General features: G+C 37.8%; 1 protein-coding gene across 7 annotated transcripts in view; it reads right to left on the minus strand.

The window, feature by feature from the left end:
* The window catches only part of LOC121868612 (vascular endothelial growth factor receptor 1-like), a 119,944-nt gene that overhangs the window by 10,849 nt on the left and 87,126 nt on the right, over positions 1-21,969 (minus strand). For all 7 annotated transcript variants that reach the window (XM_042369421.1, XM_042369419.1, XM_042369422.1 and 4 more), the window contains 9 exons: positions 20,223-20,381; positions 19,608-19,744; positions 18,228-18,408; positions 16,300-16,560; positions 14,127-14,354; positions 11,148-11,319; positions 7,814-8,238; positions 2,621-2,781; positions 951-1,073 (listed from right to left, as the gene is read on the minus strand). In XM_042369421.1, the coding sequence (XP_042225355.1) occupies positions 951-1,073; positions 2,621-2,781; positions 7,814-8,238; positions 11,148-11,319; positions 14,127-14,354; positions 16,300-16,560; positions 18,228-18,408; positions 19,608-19,744; positions 20,223-20,381 (1,847 nt within the window). The remainder of the gene's footprint in view (positions 1-950; positions 1,074-2,620; positions 2,782-7,813; positions 8,239-11,147; positions 11,320-14,126; positions 14,355-16,299; positions 16,561-18,227; positions 18,409-19,607; positions 19,745-20,222; positions 20,382-21,969) is intronic.

Raw genomic sequence — 21,969 nt, forward strand, 5'->3', positions numbered from 1 at the left:
CAATAATCTGACATGTCTGGGAATAAACAGTTATGATATTACTGAATTTGCAGCATTATAGTAACACACTGGCAAGGACTAAACAGTAAACTTCACCTATGTTGACTTAATTACCATAATAGTCTTCATAACTTTTTAAAATGACTTATATGTAAATAGAACCTTTTCCTATCATGGTTGTTTATAATACACACATTGTGTATATAATTTGTGTATTAAGTCATACTCTGTGTTTATACACTGCATTTTCTTCTGTTTGTTAGAGGAACAGAGATACTGATGACTATGACAGCAAATTTCACTTCTGTTTCACTGATGTTTATTAAGTGATTATCTAACATTTATTTATGCAATGAAACAAGAATTATGTCCCTAAAGAAAATATTACAAAAGAACACAGCCAAATCTCACCATATAGATAAAATGAGGTTAGTACCAAGAAGCTACATGTCATATAAATTACAAATCTGTATGAGACATATTCTTCATTTTTCCCCCAAACAGTGAATGCAGAAAGATCATGGGCTAGTGCAAGGAGGGAGGAGCAGGTGGTCACTAGGTGCAGGACAACAGTTTCCCCTTACGTCAATAATACTTACATCCTCATGGATCAGCTTAACAGTTTTATTCTGGTGTTTCTAGACCTAGAGTGCTAGTTGGATGTCATAATGGCAAAAAAAGCAAAGACATTACAATGGAAAGTCTAGGAACTATCTATCATCAACTTAAGCAGAGAAAACATGGTGAAACAGTGGTGTTGTCTATCACAGATCACCAATTTCCCATAAAATACAGTCCTGGATTCACTGGGAAGATAAGTCTTTTTATCAAAATAAGAAATCATACTAGATAATAAAAGTTGTTAGAACTTAGGACACCATAGAATTGGCAAAGCACTATCATATTCTTTAGCCCTTACTAGCCAAGGAATACAAATTACAGGTACGTACATCTCCCTTTTTCATGTAGACATCCTTTTTATACATTTCTCTTGACAAACCAAAGTCACTAATCTTTACAACATTGTTATCAGCAAGAAGGAGGTTCCGAGCAGCCAAATCTCCATGAAGAACCTGAAAGATTAAGTGCATTAATTTCCATCTTTAATCACAGGCGGTGATTAACACTTTCCTGATCCCTGTGGTGGGGCCGTACCTCCCACCTAAGGCACTGTACACCGCGTGTGGGCTGCCCCTGTCTGCTCACTCCCACTCACCCAATAAAGTGCAGGAAAGTTTATGAAGATTTTAAGTTTGTTATGTTATTTTCAGTTTACAGTTACCAGAATTTATTTCCTTTGTACATGTTTGTAACTGAGTGTTCTAAAATATTATTATAGAAAAAAGAGAAAATAATCTTCATAACCATTTATGAAGCTTGTTTGTCAGATACATCTTCATTCAAAGAATTAATTTCAGATGGTGCAAGATCTGCTCCTGCATACTTTTTATTTACATTTTGAAGTTTCTGAATAACAGAGGTGTCTTTAACTTCTTTTCTTATATTTTCCCCTTTACTTTCTCTTCTGATTAGGGCAAATAATACCGTAAACCTTGGACAATGGTGGAGAGGCTACCCACCACTCAGCAACACACATATGCACTCACAAACATTATCACAGAAAATGGCATACTCTGATGGGATATTTAAGCCAAAACCCGCAAATTTACCAATTCATAATTTTTTGGCATATTTTTAAAGCGAATGACAAAATACTTGGCAAATGAATCTCTATGTAGACAGTATACTTGACAAGTGAACCTCTGTGTGACTTTTTGGATGACAAATGTTTCAGCATTGGTCCCGGAGATGTGATTCAATTAAAAAAAAATAAATAAACAAATAAAAGATTTAAACAAAATTTCAATGAACCTCAAGAACAATGTTGTAATTCTACACAGGTTCATTGGTCTTCTTCTCCTGACATGGCAGGTGCAGAGCCAGGAATATCAAAAGGGGGGTCCTCGAAGCTGTGGGTGGGGGAACATGGCGAGCACAGCAAGCCTACTCAGCTGGGGTGGTTTTGGAGGGGAGGGAGTGCTGTTAGCCCCCCCCCCCCTCCCAGAATTTTTTCTAAATCTGACTGATATCATGGGCATTTTGAGACCGATAGCAGGAATTGAAATTTTCTCAGAAAATCGTTCCCAAAGTAGGAATTTTCCAGAAAATTCCAGCTTTGGGAATGATTTTCCGAGGGGCACATTTTCTGGAAAATTCCAAGAAAATTTTCCCATTACCCGGAAAATTCCAGGGATGAAGGATTTTTTTTTTCGGCTTTGAGAGAGTCATCTCATTACCCGGAAATCTCTCATTCCCGGAAGTGCTCTGCACCAATTGTACTGGCTAACGGAGATATTACTGTACTGCATTAACCTTTAGGCCCCGGGTGATGTTCCAGAACGTCCACCTATTTTTTATTTTTTTCTCTATTTATCCCCGTGGAGGGGGGAGGGAGTTACTGCCAGCTGCACCCTAACCCAGGGCTTAAGGGTTAAAGAAAAAGTATTAGAATTCTTTGATGAAAAGGGGGGTCTGGACCCCCAGGACCCCCCTGCATGGCCTCCTAAAGGTGGAGTGGCCATAAGGTAAATTAGGTAGGAAAAAAAAGCAAAGTCAGTACCTTTCTGCTGGTCAAATAATCCATGCCCTGTGCAACTTGCCATGCCCAGCATAAGAGGTCACTTGTGGTGAAAGGCACATTAACACCTGGGATATGGCCAGTCTCAAAGGGAAATGGGTTTCCTTGAGAGTCTAAACCCAACTGAGTGAAATAGGATGAATCTGAAAGTATGACAAAAGAAAACAATATTGGTGTACAGTACTGTACTATATTTAATGTTCAAAGAAATGTATATTTTATTAATTTTGGGGGGGGGGGCTTCTGACTTATAATAATCAAATGTTATTTGTTTCAAACCTGTTTTTATGTACAATATTGACACTTGCCACAAGTGACTCATGATCAGAAACACAAATCAAAAGGGTAAAATCCCTAGTTTTAAGACAGCAACTTTTTGATTGGAGTTAAATCATGTAAAATAAATCAGAAAAATAATTGTCTCCTCAAACATGTAAGAATTGTAAAAAAAACGAAACTTGAAATTGAAATCCCATTACTTCACACAACACAGGCAGACCATAACCCCCATTAAATCAGACAACACTGTCAACACAGTCCCATATGTTAAGTGATGGGGAAGGTATACTTGGCATCACAAGTGTTTACCTTTGCTTGATAACGCAGTGGCTGGATAGCTGGTAAGTTGGCTACAGGGCCAACACTGACCAGTGCTGCAGCCATTTTTTTCCAAGGTATACCTCAACTCACATATATATAAGGACAGTTTCTCACCAGACATGAGATCTGGGGCACCGGTTGGGGTCCAGAGATGTAATTACAGGGGGAGCACAAGCCCTGCTGGGGGGATCCCAGTGCATGCTCCCCCAAGGAAAAATTTTATTTATAGGAAGAATACTCTCTTGAACATGTTGATTGAAGAACACCTAGTTTACATAACCTAGATTGTGATGTAATGTTTTCAAACTAACTAACTAACTAATAAATTAACCATACAATGGAATTTATGTACTGTATGTCCATTTTTAAATGTCAATAATTAGTGTAATGTCATCACAACATCCTGTCTTGTACCTCAAACAAATTAGAGATGCTCCATAATTTAATAACTTAAATTGTCCTATAAATATAAGAATGAGTATTCATTTAATATAAATTGGTGAAACACTTAAAATATCAGAAAAATCAACATGCTAGTCCCCATCTAATAAGTAACCAAAGAGCTGGAATAATACTGGGCATGAAATTCTCTTGTTTTTGTTTTTTCAATCTTGGTAAACATGCTGTATTTCAGTAAAAGTTATTTAATTATCTCTGTGGACATCCATGAGGAATGGAGACCAATGTACTGATGTGATCCTGGAGCAGGGTTTAATGCAGGTACTGTACATTTTGACCAACCTTGTACAGTAATACCCCGCTTAACGCGGTTTCGCTTAGCGCGATTTCACGTATATGCGGTGCCTCGCCAGAGCCGAACTTTCACTTAACACGGGTTTTTTCCACGTATACGCGGTGCCTCGCCAGAGCCGAACTTTCATTTAACGCGGGTTTTTTCCACGTATACGCGCAGAGTGTCCGGCTCGAGACGCTATTTTTAGATTCGCCCCACCCACCACCCGCCTGCCTGCCTGCTCTCGCCTCTCCCTCCTCCTCCCTCCCTCCCGCCTCCCTCCGCCTGGGCAAGCCACGCTGTAAGGTTGCGCAGTGTGTGTCTTCTACTAACGTAAGTGTTACACCTAACTTTTAGTTTTCCTAACCTAACCTTTATTTTTCCTAACTTAACCTTTATTTTTCCTAACCTAACCTCTTCTATATTACTTGTTTGTGCATACCATCATAAAGTTAAGATAAAATTTTTACTACAACATAGTTGTGTGTCGTCAAAAAGTGGAGTTTGGGGGTCGGGCCAGTTTCTATTGGAATTAATCCCATATGTTCTGTTGTTCACTTAGCGCGGTTTTCACTTAACACGGTACCCTGTGGGTTCTATTGACCGCGTTAAGCGGGGTACTACTGTAGTTTGTTATGATAATGTAGCACTCACGCTTAAAATAATATTGACATTGGGAAAAATGTGCCACCACACTAAGGAAGAGCCTCCTGAATGGAGGAAAGTGTATTATTGTTTTTCTCCACAGTTTATGCCACTGTTGTAATTCAGCATCCAAGACTCTCGGACGGTGATGGCAAATTATTTTCAAATCTGTTGATTTCCCTTCATTCAGAGGGTCACATACCAGCATATATGGGATTATTTTAGCCCTGTGGATGCCCTTTTCCTGTAGTTGAGAGAACCATGATTCCATCTCTATAATTATGTGGTCAAGGAATGAAACTGTTAGTGAATGCCTTTAATATTTATCAGTTGTCTCCATGAAGTTTGTTTCTCTTTGTCTGTCTCTTACATACTTTTGACTTTGTCAGTTATTTCCACTACAGCCTGAAAACAGGCTTTGTGGAAGCCTTCTGCATCATTCAGGGCATCCTGAAGACACAACATATCAACACATCATGACTTCACTTTGCAGCTGTTTACTAGGGCCTTTGGTGCAAGCAAGATACCTGTGTATAATGATCAAGTTCGGTGACAAAGTCTTCAGTATCTCCATAAGTTGCTGTAGAAGTTTGATGAAAGTTTTAAATGCATCCTGCTGCTCAACCCATCACATTGTGTGAGACAGTAATGTGATTAATATCTAACACAATGTGAAGAAATTGTAATTACAGTGCAATTACTGGTAATTGCAACATTGTGATTCTATGTTTTATTACCATGCGCTGATTATAATCGGTGCACATAAACATTAATCCAATTAACAAATCTAATAATTCTATTGAAAATCCAACATTCAGCAGGCATACTTTAACTTTTTAATTTCATTTTATTTTCTTCACCACTGATCGACTCGTTAGCCGCTTGGGCGGTCGGTCATGTCCCTGTTATGCACTGTTGGCAAGTACTGGGCATGCACTGGCTCCTGAATACAGTATATCGGTGCCTATCCCAATGTTGGTCAAGTCTGGCCTTAAAAAAGCTCACACTCGGTGCCTTCACAACGCTGTCCGGCACTGTTCCAAGAGTTCACAATTCTCACTCCGATAAAGTTCGCCCTCACAGTTTTCTGGACTTGTGGCTTCTTCAACCTTGAGCCATGACCCCTTGTGGGGCGGGTGTCCGCCACCTCCAGGTATGTGCAGTTTATACTTCACTTTAACGACTAATTGGTACCACAAAAAAGGTTGTTAAAGTGAAAATCATTAATGTGGTGAGTATAGTTTACATACTAAATGGGCCAATTGGTACCAGTCCTCAGACACTTTCAGCCCCCATAAACCCCACAAAAAATTACAACCACTTATTCACACACATTAATACTGCATGTAGAGTTAATAACTAATAATAACTAATCTTTAGACACTCATTGAACTGCTTAATGAGACTGTTTGCTGTCATCCAAGGCAGGGGAGTGGAGCTAGTGCCCCCCTGCCCCCACACAGGTAAATCTTAAAACATTATCATCAACAGTGTCGTCATCTCCCTCTTGAATGTCGACACACCACACCTGTTCACACGCTCTGATCAAAACAAATCACCCCGCTCACTGATGTCATCAAGATGGCTGCCCAGAGTGACTATCAACTTGCGCTAATGATCGTTATTGTGTTGAAATGTATTATTAATGTGTTGAGGTGTCGCATTTCAATACTGTCATTATTGTGATGAATCGTTACTGTGAAACTCGTTAAAGTGAAGTATGTACTGTACATTCAACCGAGTAATGCCCTCTGAGATGTTTATACACTTTGATTAGGTCGTCCCTTGCCTGTCTGCAGTATAGCTAGGCAGTTGCAGGCGTTCTAATCTCTCTGGATAGATGAGGTTTGGTAGAGCAGGCACCAGTCTGGTGGCCCTCCATTGGACATTTTCAATCAATTGACAGCCTTTAGCATATCTCGGGGACCAGATGGGGTGACAGTACAGTAGTCCCGTGTTTTTTGCGGGTTTTCTTATCATGGTTTTTTATTAAAAAAATTATATACTGTATATAAAATATCCTTTAAAAACAAAAATTTTAATTTTGCGCCATTTTCAATATTCCCCTGTGCGGTGCAGCAAACAGACGCCACCCTTTCCCAACTCAGACACCCGGTGCCCCGAGAAGCCTCAGTCCACATGTGCCTACCGTACAGTGAACGCTACTGTGACTGCATGAGGGTGGGCAGACACCGGGACAGCAGGGAGAGGCAGGCAATGCGGGTGTTGCCGACCTCAGTGAAATATTTTTTTTTATTTACTTGAAAATATTTTTTTTTTTGTATAAAACTGTGTTTACGTTTTCCCATTATTATACTCCTGTACAATATGATTAGTTTCAAATAATAATGTTAGTAAATGCCGGTACAGTGCATCAGTGTGACTACTGGGCCGTGAGTGGAGGGCTTGGTGTGGTTAAGTGCATAACCTACCTGAGCTGTTTGGTGGCCACAAGTACAGTGATTCCTAAAGGAGTATTCGCGGTTTTGACTTTTCGCGGGGGTTTCAGGAACGTAATTCCCGCAAAAAACACGGGATTACTATACTCCAGACGGAGAAGCACTTCTCTCTTGAAGATCGTGACAAGCGACGGATCATCCAGATTCCTGATAGTGGTTGTGTTAATGGTACTTTGTACAAGTCTTGAAGTGATTACAGAGAATAATACATACTTTATTCAGTAACTAAAATGCTCAACTGCATTGTGGTATATTTTGACTATATGATAAACGAATGTACTGTACAATACGGACTCTAGGTAGAATTCTGTTCCTCAGCCACACTTGTGAATGAAAACAACACCCAAACACTTCACTATACCAACAGGCGAGAACCTTTACTGCTCTATTTTATGTAAGTAGGTTTAGGGAAGGTATTCTATGGTGTTTGTTCTTAGGTCATGGATATCATCCAATAAATTATGTATGTTTTTTTGTCTTTATATATACTGTGCTGCAATTTTATAATTAATTAATCTGCCTAGGAATCACTTCAACACACTTGGGCTCTGACCACAAACAGTCGAACCTCCATCCATGGATGTTAAAATTGTATACACTTTAGGTCAATGCTGAAACTGTGGACATGAAGTCCACAAATGTTGAGATCCACCGCTAATTTGAATGCAGAAGTACCCAAAAAGATTCAAAATGGTAAATGAAAATGAAAAAAAAAAAGAATAATAATTTAACACTCACCAGTTGGAGACATGGGAGAAGGGGATAGAGGTGACTGCACGGAGTGAAGTGTGGTCATGTCAGTGTTTATGACTGGCATATCATGTCTAGAGTATCCAACAGATCCATTATCAGAACGGACACTGGATCCTACACTTTGTAGCCTGGACAGTGGTATCTGGGATCCCCCAGAATTAGTACGGGTCCCTGGATCCCCCTCGGGACAGTCACTCACAGAGCGCTGTAGCCTAGCACTGTATATTGGATTATCCATATGCTGTCTTGGATGGCCACCTAACTGGAAACTTTCACCTGAGGATCCTGTGAGGGATGTAGGAGACTGAGGGGGAGACATCGTATTACGACCCTGGGGAGGAGCAGCCAGGTTGAATTTTGGAGCTAAATATCCATCCTGGTCTGTTATGGGTGCAGTCCGGTATCCTGTCCTGGGATACAAAAAATAAAAATAAATAAATAAAAAATAAATAATAAAGTTTTAAACAGTGGTTAATCATTCCAGTCTATAGAATTTAAGTGAGTGTACAGTATAGTGTAAATTCAAGCATCTTAGAATTAGTTTTCATAAAAAAAAAAAAAAAAATATTTCTAACAAATAATTTTGAGTACATTAATCCTTAAGTAATCATTATATATATAAATACTAAAGCATTTGGATTTATATGACATACTGTTTAATGGAAAAATATTTATATATAGAGTTAACAGCATTTGTCTGAAATAGGTAGTGCCTCAAGTTAAACTGTATAAGTTAAACCTTCTTATAATACAACATAAAAACATTATGCACATGCACAAGTCATTTAGTTTTCATTTATTTATTGAGCATCAGCGTAAACGTAAAAATTTATAACATGGCACGTGGGGAAACCCTCATTCGTACGGACATCAGATGGTTTGGACGACTCTCACTACTAGTGGCCACGGGTGCCACGAGGCTCAGTTCTTGTTTATCTTTCCCCCTTTCTTACACTTGGAGGACCTTATAATGTTTTAAATGGCTTCAGAAAAGGAAAAAGGAAGCATGTATCTATTACAATATCACAAAAGCTTACAGTACAGTACTGTACTTTACTCCAGTTTACATTTTTTATTAATTTTGTATAATTTTTGGGTTAAATATAATTATAGGCCTAGTTATTTTTTATTATAGAAGTTAATTAGGCTTTGTCTATATATGTACAGGTACACATATTATTTACTATTTGCTGGCTGGTTTGGATGATCAACTGGTCCAAACAGCCTGTCCTCTCAATTAGTCTGGACAAGCAAAGGTTTACTGTATTTAGTATAATACAACAAGTGATACCTAGTTAGTAAACAGCAAAATATTTAAGCAATACACTACTGTACACCCTCAACTTTTTGGGAAAATAAGCGGTTAGGTTTTGGACCTGGCACAATTTGACCTATTTCACCTATACTATGCCTACTAGTAATTTTACTTAAGAGTACTGATTTTTGGCCATAATGGTGTCACAGCATTAAAGTACACATGAGAATATTGTACTTTGCATAATGGTGAGGAATGATTTATTGAGAAGCAAGTGCATCATATTCTCCTCAAAGCCAATCATCAACTGACCACCCACCAACACTACCACCATTACCACCTCATATCAGCTAACCTGTATATCTATCTATCTGCCAATTGTCTGATGTTAAAAAAATAAGCATGTTGACACTCATTTTAATAATAATGTCTAATTTCACAATTAACATTACATTTTCACTGTTCCTTGACGAAAAATATGCTTGGCAAAGGACTAGAATGTCTTTTTTATACTCATTATGCATGATTTGGGACAATAACAGGAGATTACAGAAGACAAACAAATGTTTCCCCATGTATCACTAGATGGCAGCATGGGTCTCTTGCTTGAGGTAGGTGTATTCTGGTAACCTAACTGTTGATTAAGTGACTTACTTATCCATATTCGTAGAAGGAAAGTAGATATTGTACAGCAAACGTCCTCAAATCTGGACTAATTGGGGGGAAGGCCTGTCCGGGTTGGCCGAAATTCTGGGTCTATATTATCTATAATGTAAAGTGGAAAATTCCAGTGGATGGGAGATTTGACTCAAGCTACATGAGAACACCGAACCTGCTGTAATTTTTAGCCTAGACTGAATACTCTTCGGGTTTTTATACCCAGAACGTCCGCCAATTTTCTCGCCATTTTTTATTGTATTTTATTATTATTATTTTTGGAAAAGTTGATTATTTTTTTTAGTGATTTATCCCCGTGCAGGCTGCCAGCAGCACCTTAACCCAATGCTCAAGGGTTAACCACTCAGGGTTTTAACACCTGTGAAAAAAAGTACATTTTTGCTCGCACTCTCATAGGCTCTGTCTTTTCCAAAAATAATAAATAAATAAACATATAAAATTAAAAGTAAAAAAGTATGTCTTGTTATTTTATGATACACTCTTTATCAGGGGTCCAGTGTACATCATTGCTGGTAGAGTCACAGGAACATCAGTGCACATATATTGAGAATGGGGTATTATTTTAGTTTCGGTCATCCGGGGAATCTTGGGAATTTAACTATTGGAATCAGAAATTTAGACAATTCCAAGACACTTTTCTTCTGTGATGTTTCCCTCACAAACGACTTACATATGCCAGGGGGGAGGGGGGGGAGATCCCCCAGAGGTCACATCATTTGTGAGGCAAACGTTATAAAGAAAAGTGTCTTATAATTGTCTTAACTATTGGTTGCAAAGATAAAATTTCTAAGATTCCAATGTTGTCCGAAAGTAAGACTTTAATGAGAAAGGAACTAGGAGAAAACAGCCCCACTCTAGCCAAAATTGCTTTATCCTCTGACCAAAATGGCCCTACACAAAAATTGCCCTCACCAGAACAATCCAATATTAACTAGTGGTTAGGCTAAGTTAGATTAGGTTAGGTATATTTTGTAATGCTTGATGTTTATTTTAAATACATCTTTTTAAAGTACAGCATTGAAAAATCTTGGGCTATGCAGTTGTAACATAGAAGGGTCACTCGCCCATATAAATACACAAGTAATCACCTCTACATACTTGGCACACTACGAACTGTTAGTTAACCGAGTGATAACTACAGGGTATGTGAAGGCAAGCCGAGTTGGAGATGGTTGCCTATTGGTGGAAAAACATCACCTGCTGTTGTCAGCGTCATCTAGGGCAGGTGAAATCTACCCTAACCCTGGGTCCCATGTCAGTATCTCCCTGACATTCACGGCTCTCATTTTCCCCCGTGATCCTGTTGTGTGTGGTATTAAACAAACTATTGGGTTCCTTTCCCTGTCAAAGCAGTAAATTAAAAAAGAATAAATTAACAAATCTCACCTTGTACTCTCTGATGTGGGTGACAGTGGACTGGTAGGATCCATAAACAATTTTGAGTGATTTATTTGGCCAGTGACAGGATCAATTTGATTTATGAATTGCTTGCGATGACGGTGCATGAACAAAAGGAGGTTACCAAAGCGACAGTATTCAACCAGGATCCACAGCTCTCCTAAGATTTGAAATAACACAAAAATATTAATCTACTGAAATGGGTCAGTCAAACTTTTAGTGAACACGATGGGATACATAATCATAATGAAAGCATCCTATGGGCTAATGTTGACATAAGTAAATACAAAAACTAAATACCTTAAATATATTAGCAAAGACAACTACAATCCTAGAAACAATTAAATAGAAAGTCCAATTTTTTATGAATGACTAATATTACAAGAAAAGAAAAAGATCACAACCCATGGTTAAGATTAGTGTCCTTAGTCTCTTTAGACATGGATCAGTACAGATATGCCCTGTATTCCATACAATCACTATATTAAATGTAACATACTTTCCAATAGACTCCGTGATAAACTAAAATATGTTCTAGCCAAAAAATTTTGGGTAATGCAAAGATGATGGTTTCTTTCTTGCCTCAAGAATATTCCAAAAATAACAAGAATTTACAATTTTTGTAATACTGTACTGTTTTTGGCAACCTTTCTCAATGTGAACACTAACCTATATTGATGCACTATCTCCTGGCAATACAATTTTGGTTGTTAACATGAATATTTCATACATATGAATGCTTTCCAGCAACCAGTCCAAGCAGAAGAACAGTTATAGCATGTGATTTATTAGAGATGTATACATCTCATTTGGGTAGGGACAGTCTTTGATTACCCAAAAGGCAGACTAAACATGTGCTTTGGGCACCAGCAAAGCAGGGGCACCAAAGAAAATTTGAAATTTTTTTCAGAAAGAATTTGATGTATTTGATATTTCAAAGAAAGCATGAAAGTAGTCAACATGGGAAAAATCAGAACTATGTTAGACACTGTCCCCCAATTTTTCTGCTCTCTTTTTATTACGTATTCCTAGCTAAACCGGGTCTGCATTAATCAATATAAAAATTATGAAGTTGTATGTGTGTTTTCATTGTACTTTGTGTATAGATGGATTTAGTGGCTGGCGGAATACTGTTTTAAATGAACAACATGAGAACAGCAATACTCACAGAGATGCCATTCTGCCATATTTAAAACGAAGACAGGGCTTTGGATTGACAAAAAATTGGAAGAACCAATTAAAGTGGAGCTTGAATACTGGCAACATGTCTTGCAGTGTGTTATAGCTGTTATTCAAACATTAGCTGAACGTGGAATGCCTTTCCGGGGATCAAATGAGACCCATTTTTAGCAGGCCATATCTCAAAATGTGGGAATGCTGGCAAAGGTAACCCTCATACTTATCCAAGACAGTATATGATGAATTCATTGGTCTAATGAGTGACAAAGTTCGTTCAGCTATTGTGGATGAAATAAATACTGCTGGGTACTTAAGTTCATCTGTCAACTCTACACCTGATTTTTCACATATTGATCAATTGAGTACTATACTAAGATACTGTATGCCTCTCCCACAGATGGAAAACCAGTTGAACGATTTATAACATTCCTCAATTTGAAAAGCCACACTTGTGAAGCAATGGCAAATCAAGTATACTGCAGTATCTGTGCCAAGTTTGCAAAATAGATTTCTCAAAGAGAAGAGGTCAATCTTATGACAATGCCATCAACATGTCAGGACATTATAAAGGAATGCAACAGTAGATTTTAGAACAGAACAAATATGCCATACTGTATTCACACCATGTGCTGCAAACTCTCTCAAACTTGTTGGCAGCTGAAGTGCTGTTGATTCTTGTCCAGTGGCAATAAGTTTTTTCTCAACAGTCGAGTTACTGTATACATTTTTCTCTGCCTCAACACACCGATGGCCAGTTCTTAAAACATATTTGGGTAATGATCATGTGTTGAGATCTCTTTCTAATACTTGCTGGGAGGTACATGCAGTGGTAACAAATGCAATTCTGGAGTCCTACTCAAAGATTGTGGATGCATTAGAAAGTATCACTGAAGACCAATCACAAAAGGGAGAAACTATACGAGGCAGAAAATTTGCAAACAAGATGCAAGAACCAGAGTTTGTATTCATGTTAGCCATGTGGAATGAAATTTTACAACACGGTCACTGCACAAGTCAAGATCTCCAATAAAAAGGAATTGGATTTGAAAAAATGTGCAGACCTTTACCAATCATAGGCAGACCACTTACACACTTTGAGGAATGATCTCAAAAGATTTAAAGACATATCAAAAGATATCTTGCCTGACACTGACTACATAGAAACCCAGTCCCACAAGTGAAACAAGAAAAAATAAGCAAATGATGGCAGTGCACCAGAAACAACATTGAATTTTTGAGACAAATTTTGTGTATCTACTTACTACTCTATTATAGATACACTTGAAGCTCATATGAAGAGGAGAGGTGAAGTGTACAAAGAAGTATAAAGTAGATTTTCTTTTCTAAATGATATGGACTTATCTGACGAACAATACTCATAAGGTTTCCAAAGGCTAGTTGAACCACAAACACCCAAGATTCAGACTTGCGAATCCAAAGCATTTATGGACAAAACAATGCATCAGTGTTTACTGCTTTGGGTTCACAAGTCTGAATCTTGGGGTTTATGGCTCAGGAGATGTGACAGGATTTTTGTGGGTCACTCTACATCTCAGCTCTTCCTCCAGTACCTCAACTACTTGTACTTTGGCTTGTACTTTTTAGAACTATTATCCTCTACTGTATACAAGAGTGACTAGACATGCATCTTCAGTTCGTCAGAAGACCAGAAATTTGCACAGTATTGAGGTTATTAAACTCTTTTGAAACTCAAAAACTTTAAACTTAATTTTATGTTCTGCATCTAGTTTTACTGAAGTAAATAGGCTAAAATCACCAAACCCTTACCTTTGCCGACATTAGCAGTGTTGGCACCCATGAGGTTCACAATGTTGAGATGTTTGCCAAGATGAATCATGATTTTGAGTTCTAGTGCCAAAGCTCGCACCTGCGACTGATCTGCTTGACTCTTGCACATCTTGAGGGCCACAGTTGTTGTGGGTTGACCATCTTCATCCAATCCTGACACTACTGCTTTTACAACACGCCCAAAAGCTCCAGAACCCAACTGTTTCCCTGACAACAAAGGTTTTTCAAAGTAAAGAAATAATATGATCAAAATCTTAACTAACTGTAAGTATCACTTATATCTGGGCTCATCATGAATGCTTATCCAATACTCAATGTTAAGTTACTTAATCATTAATCTTCCCTACCAGGATTAAAACACATTATTCAGTCATAGCAATGAGACTTTTTTCTACGTACAGTAATCATTTAATTAAATTACTACTATTATGCAAAATTATGCTAATTTAGATAAATTTAAATTATTTCTTAATAAGTCATTTATTTATTAAACTAACTACAGGTAGATATGAAAAAGAAAAGAATGTCAACCAATGAAGACAGTGACTCTAGACCTTCAAATAGTGATTTATGATTAAAATTACACATAAAATGATAGAGCTCCTGCCATTTACCATTTCTCTTTTTTTCTCAAAAAGTTGTCACTTAACCAAAAAGACTGAAACCTCTCAACTTTTCATGAGCATACTGTGGGTATCAATGGCCTTCATTTTTTAAAATTTCATTAAATATCTTCAATCACTTTTCACTTCTACTGCCATCACCAATTTTACTACTGCATAATAGTAAAATAACTGTGTCGTCCTTGGAGAGATTATATGTATGAGAACATTGACTGGCAACAGTTAATATGTTTCTGACTCACAACTGAATAATGAAATATTCAAGAACTGTTATAAATCTAAGAGTTGTCTTTGAGAACTTCTTTTGGTTCAGGAGAATTTAGTTTTCTCTCCCAAATAGGAAATAGTGGAGGATATTTGTTGCCCATCTTTTACCTCAGATTGCTGGAGTATATAAGACATGTTTCTTACAGCACTGAATGACATGATGGCAGTTTTAAGTGAATTCTCTTTGAGTTTTATCAATGTGACAATCTGGTTCTTCTTGAAGGATATTCCAAGTCTACATTACATTAGTTTTCATATACAGTGCATTAGACATTGATTCATATCATAGCATGGTGCTCTGTTATGGGAAGGAGGCCAGTGGCCTATTGAACCCATTTATTGTTCCTGATGAGTTTGTCCTTCATCATTCATGAGTTCAATATCAGTTCAGAAGGAAACTGAAGTATTCAAAGAAAAATTATGGGATCAATTCAAGGATAATCAGTGATGGGCAAATACACTCTCATTGTACACCATCATCCCTTGAGTCAGAGGTCTGTGGGTTGGGTTATGAACTGCAAAAATATCATCCCTGTAGCAGGCAGGATCTACCATATTTTCAAATACTGTACAGTATAGTCTTCATTTACGCGGTCAATTGAACCCGTGGAGGTCCGCATAAAACGAGAAACATATAAACGAAATAACAGAACATTGGGATTAATTGAAATAGAGACTGGGCCGACCCCCAAACTACACTTTTTCCGACACAATACGTACGTTGTAGTAAAAATAACATCTTAATTTTATGATGGTATGCACATACAATTAATAGTTAAGAGAAATATCAGTAATATTAGGTTTTTTAACACTTACATTAGTAGAAAAGATGGCTGGGCACACGGGGATGGGGGGGTTGGTTCCGAGGCAGAGGGCAGATTATTGGCCCTCACCTGTATCACTTGTAACAATTGTATCACTATCCACCACAGAGGCTTGCAGGGCCTCTTTGTCAAACCCCTCAAAGTCCATATCCTCACTATCACTATCACTGACTTGGGTCGGCTGTGGTGGGTGGCGGGTGAAGAACTTGGTCATGTTTTGTTGACTGGGCGACCTTGTGCGCACCCTGCCCGCGCCGCTTCCCGCGTAAATGATGGAATGAACCGTGTAAATAAAAATTGTCGGTCTGGCAAGGTGCCGTGTAAATGACCAAACGAGTAAACCAAATCCGCGTAAATCGAAACTATAGTACTGTATAATATCACTACTGTATACATAAGACTTACTGGCAACAAAGCATCAAAATAAATAGAGCTTACCAATTTTGATGTCTTCTTTGGGAACTTCCCATGCTGGATCATATGGCAGCAGCTCTGCTTGTTCATCAGCTGTGCAGTCTGGGTTAAGTTGACCAATGTTTCCTTTCTCAAACAAGTATAACTCATTCTTGCGGAATGATTTTCTGAATTTTCGTTCTGTCTTGACTCTTTTGATCAGCACAACAACAACTACTACCAGAAACACTATTCCTATGAAAGCAATGACCAAGCCAACCTTTGCTCCAGTACTAAGACCAGCTCCTGTGGGAATGGAATATATATATATATATATATATATATATATATATATATATATATATATATATATATATATATATATATATATATATATATATATATATATATATATATATATATATATATTACAAAATAAATAAAACATTTGAATGTACAAGAAATTTCCTTGAAATAACTAATACAGTACTGTACTTGAACCCTGCGCAATGATTAAAGAATGAGTCACTTCGAGTTGATCACACATTAAAATAAATTACACGCTTTTCAGGAATTTGTCAACTTATTCCTTTATGAATACAATGGACTCCCATTTTTATATGGGGTTAATTTTTCTGGATGACTTTTGTACTACTGAATCCATGTTAAACTGATTAATGTAGCTTTTGGGAAAAAAATAGTATATAGTCCTGGCTGGTCAGTGAAGGGAACATATTCAATACTAAAATCCTATGCAGTTATACAAGAAATAAATGAATTGATAATAAATAAATACCTGTACTTTACTGTAATGTGGACATTAAAGACTGTACTTGTTATATTTCCTTCTAAAACATTAACCATGAGTGAAAAAAAAGGTGAGCAGATATGGCAGGGGAGGGTTATAGGAGGGGTAAGGAACACAAGACCCCCCCCCCCAACAAACACACCTATAAAACTCAATCTACCAGTAATATCTGTCGTGTTAGTGACAGATATGGCAGGGGAGGGATAAGGAACATCACACTACACAAGACCCCCCCCCCCAACAAACACACCTATAAAACTCAATCTACCAGTAATATCTGTCGTGTTAGTGACAGACAATGCCATCATTAGGTCCCTTTTATCATATAAACTGTTCGTGGACAAACACAAGGCAGAATATGATTTGTGCAATTGTCAAGTCCAGATTATATGTAGCAGTGCCATCCAATTCAGTGTTAATTATTGTCCAGGAAGTGGATATATATCTAAAGCCTCGACCTGACACAAACCTTTGTCCAGAATACATATTTATAAAATATGTGAAAAGAAATGACTGTTGTGACCTATAAAGGGTAGTGAGAACAAGCAGCACCTGGCATAGGTTACCTCAAATCTTTGGTATAACTTGACCTATATTAATGTCAAAAGCTGTGTGAAAATAACACTATTCTCTTAATAAAAGAAATATAAACAAGATAATCAAGGCACTGGGCTATCAGACAATATTTATATATAGATTCTACTCCTTTCAAAATTCTCATAACTGTAGAAAAGCTGCTGGCATGTAAACAAACCAATTTAACTTACTTTTAGAGAAATGTCAACTTCAAAATACAGTAGACAGTATTTACGGTACTTTTTATTAAATGTATATATATGCATTTATAAATAAAATTTTGGTACATAAGAAAGAAAGTAAAGTTCAACTCAGTTTTTATATTTATGGAAGCAAAACTTGTAGTCAGGGAGGAAAATGTCCAGTTTTGAGAATCCGATTTTCTGAAATCTGGTTTCAAGGGTCTGTACCTGTATAAACCTCAATGCAAACAGCTAAAATTGAAAATGGAGGAGGTTCAAGTATTGCATGCATTATACTATTACTGTATTAAATAGAAAATTCCTGAGACTTTCACAAACATTGTTCAAATTATCAATTCATATTTTTTCTAGAAGCATCTTTAAAAAAAAAAAATTGTCACACTTACGAGGAACACTGACACTGAGGAAGCCTATGAGTGGGCCAAGTCGGTTTTCTGCACGGCAGGTGTAGTGACCAACGTGCTTCTCCTTAAACACATATTTCAACAAAAGTCTTTGGTGATCACTCGACAAGAATGTTGTTTCATTGTCAAAAAGGGAGGAGTTGAAAGTCAGAAGCTCATTATCCTGAGAAAAAAAAATCTGATAACAGAGCTCTGAACGTACACAGTCAAGTATGGTACCAGCCCACTCACTTGAGTCTCTTTTAGCAAAAAAGCATCAGATGAAAATCTGGAAACACAGTTGTCAATTCTTCAACATAAATACTCATAAGTACAGAAACAAAACAGGACTTCTACTGTACACTCTATTTATAGACAGTGTAAAGATATGAGAAACAGGAATAGGGTACAGTATTCATATTCAAATACATCTGAATACAGAATTTCAAATTTTAAGTCTTCAAATACATTGCTATAGAAAATTAAAATACATTACAGGAACACCTCGCTATTAGCAACACTACTTCTCCTCAACTGATATTTTAACACCCCTATTTGATATTCACAAAGCATACCCCGCTTGTTCACAAATTAAAAATTACAATACTGATACCCTACAGTAATATTTCAAACCAGGTGGGTTAGCTGGAGCTTTCATGTAGGGCTCGCTTCACACAGGTGTTTTTTTATTGTGAGTACAGACCCATGCAGTTTATAAATTAATGAAGTTCAATGGAACCATTTCACACAGAGCATGTGAGTGAAAATTCACATGAGGGAGATGCCCACCCCAAGCCTGTACCTATACATTACTTCCAAACCACGACATGAGAAAATAAGCTGAGCATTCTAGAATTCTTCCTATGGTAGTGGTAAATGCTAGTTTACATAATTACAGTACTGTACATTCATTTATAAATGTTGAAAGTGGTATCTCCATTAGCCGGAACAAATGGTGCAGAGCACTTCTGGGAAAGAGAGATTTCCGGGTAACGAGACGACTTGCTCAAAGCCGGAAAAAATCCTTCATCCCCGGAACTTTCCGGATAATGGAAAAATGTTCTTGGAAATTCCAGAAATTGCCAATTACATCATCTCTCAAACCCAGGAAAATATCCCCCATCCCTAAAATTTTCTGAAATTTTCCGGGTACGGTAGTACTGGGAAAAATGTCTTGGAATTTTCCAGAAAATAATTCCCAAAGCCAGAATTTTCCGGAAAATTCTGGCTTTGGGAATGATTTTCCGAGAAAATTTCAATTCTGGCTAACAGAGATATTCACACACACACACACACACACACACACACACACACACACCCCTCACTCACTCACTCATATACATGCATGCACATTCACTCACTCACCCAGTACAGGTTATTTACCTTATACCAGCTGATGGTTGGTTTTGGCGTGCCTGTGACAGTACAGTTGAGAGAAAAAGGCGCTTTTTCCTTCACCACTACTGTCTGGCCTTCGATGTACATGTTGGCGTATCTAGTGAACTTCACTCGTTCTTCAGCTATAAACATATAGATGCTCTTCTTAAAATGTTATTTACTTTTCACATTTATTAGCAATGGTGAGGTCAAGGATGGCAGATAAGGAGCTTCTGTTAAATAATATGACTTGCACTACTTCTTGTCATTCAGTTTTCATCCCTAATATAATATTCAGACCAAGTTATACATAAGGAGACTTGTATCAATTACCTCTAAAGTGGATTTCTTATGTTTCCTAGATAGTTCTATTGCAGTAACTATTTTTTTTTAATAAATAAAAAGAGAAGACTACCTCTCCATTACTCTTAATAACTCTGACCTTATAACATTTATCCTGTTTTTTAATCATGACTGAAACTAATAAGATACACATACTGAATATCATACACAGAATATTTAGTTTAATGAGATGCTGATTTTAATAGGTTTTTGCTGCTCTAGGGAAAGATCACAGCCATCGTAAAGATATATAATGAGAGAGAGAGAGAGATAACTTACCAAGAACATTGATAGTTATGATCTTTTGATGGGGAGCCAAGAGGTTATCATGAGGCTGAGCTGTGCAAGTATAATCTCCTTGTAAATCAAAGGTCACCTTTTCTTCCATAATATGCTTTTGTCTAGAGACCTCTGACTCATTTGCAAATATTGACAAATCTGAAAATAAGGAACTCTTTTTTAATCAATGTCATTGCACAAAATTTAATAATAATTTCTCCATTAGCTGGAATCTTCGATCCCTGGAACTCTCCAATAGTTAGTTGTTTTTTTTAGCATTCTGAGAAATTCTGTGTAGAATCTTTCCATTATGGATATCCAAACAAATTTCTGAGAGATTGCAACATGTTTCCGACAAAGGAATGCATGCTGGGTGCGTGTGTGGGTATGCTCAGAGTGCTTGTGAGCTACGATTGGCCACTTCTGTCATGTAAATGTATGAGATGCCTATGTTTGGCTGTTGTATCTCACAGCCTATCTCCTCAAACTCTTGCATCATATCACTCTTAGTTCATTGTCTGCTGCCTTGTTCACTCGCTCACTTCTGTTTTTGCATATGATCTGCATTGTGCAATACAGCAATACCTCAGTTATAGCAAAGGATGCATTCCTAAAAATCATTGCGAATATCAGGGAAATTTTCTTCATAAGAATTAACGTAACTAGGGGGTATGCATTTCCAGCTGGGAACTTTCACCACATACTTTTTAGTATGCAGGTACACTCAATATAATGTAATAAATAACCACAAAACAATAAAAACAATAAAAAAGAACACTGTGTGTGTGTGTGTGTGGTGTGTGTGTGTGGTATGGGTGTGTGTGTGTAATGTGTGTGTGTGTGCTATATTTGTGAATGAGTGTAAACAGTTAACTTGCATTTATCTTTCCTGTGAGTGTCAATGGCATAATGGAGCTGGCATAAATAAAAGGAGAGGGTGAGGAGTTACAGGGCCATCGGCTTCCCCACTCGAGACGGCACCGACACTACTAGCATCACATTCCTCACCACTCTTAACTGTAAAAATCTGTACTGGCATGGAAGGCATAGGTTCCCTGCTAGGTAGATGGCTGAGATTTCTGGTCGCTGCTGCTGGAGGAACGAGGACTAAAAAGCCTATGGAACACGGAGGTGGAAGACATTGGAGTGGCAGCTACATCAGGAGAATGGGAGGATTTGGGTTGGAAAAGTTCATCAAGTGTTGGTTGGAGAGCCATCTTCCTCTTCTCTTCCAGAAGCTCATAGTAGGCTCAAACGTAATTCTTGACATTGTGGATGACAGTGATGCTCCTCTTCACATTCGGGTCAACGTCCAGCGCAATGTCCAATGGTGCCTTGAGCGAAGAAATAAGTTTCCTTAGAACTAGAATGGTGAGGGTTTTAAGAGGAGGACTCTCGAGCTTCTCCTCTTCTTCACCCAATGTTCGATGCTACCTCCTTGTTTGTTAGCTCCTCACTGTATGATTTGAGGAGATCGTCATCGTCATCCACCTTAGCGAAGCCAGCCTTATTCGGCAAGCCAACTATGTCCTTCCGTACATTCAGGACTTCAGGAGAAAAGCCTTGAAATTCATGTATGCACTCAGGCCAGATCTTCCTCCACATCCCCATTCATAGTTTGTACAGTAACTTCCTCCCATGATGCCTTAATGTTACCCTATGCCATCTTTATGTTGTAGGCCTTCCAAAAGTCCAGGAAAGAAGGCTTATTTTTGCCATTAGTCTCCTCGATGACCATGGGCAGCAG

This window comes from Homarus americanus, unplaced genomic scaffold, assembly GCF_018991925.1.
Source record: "Homarus americanus isolate GMGI-L3 unplaced genomic scaffold, GMGI_Hamer_2.0 scaffold59495, whole genome shotgun sequence".
In the NCBI taxonomy this organism is placed as follows: Eukaryota; Metazoa; Arthropoda; class Malacostraca; order Decapoda; family Nephropidae; genus Homarus; species Homarus americanus.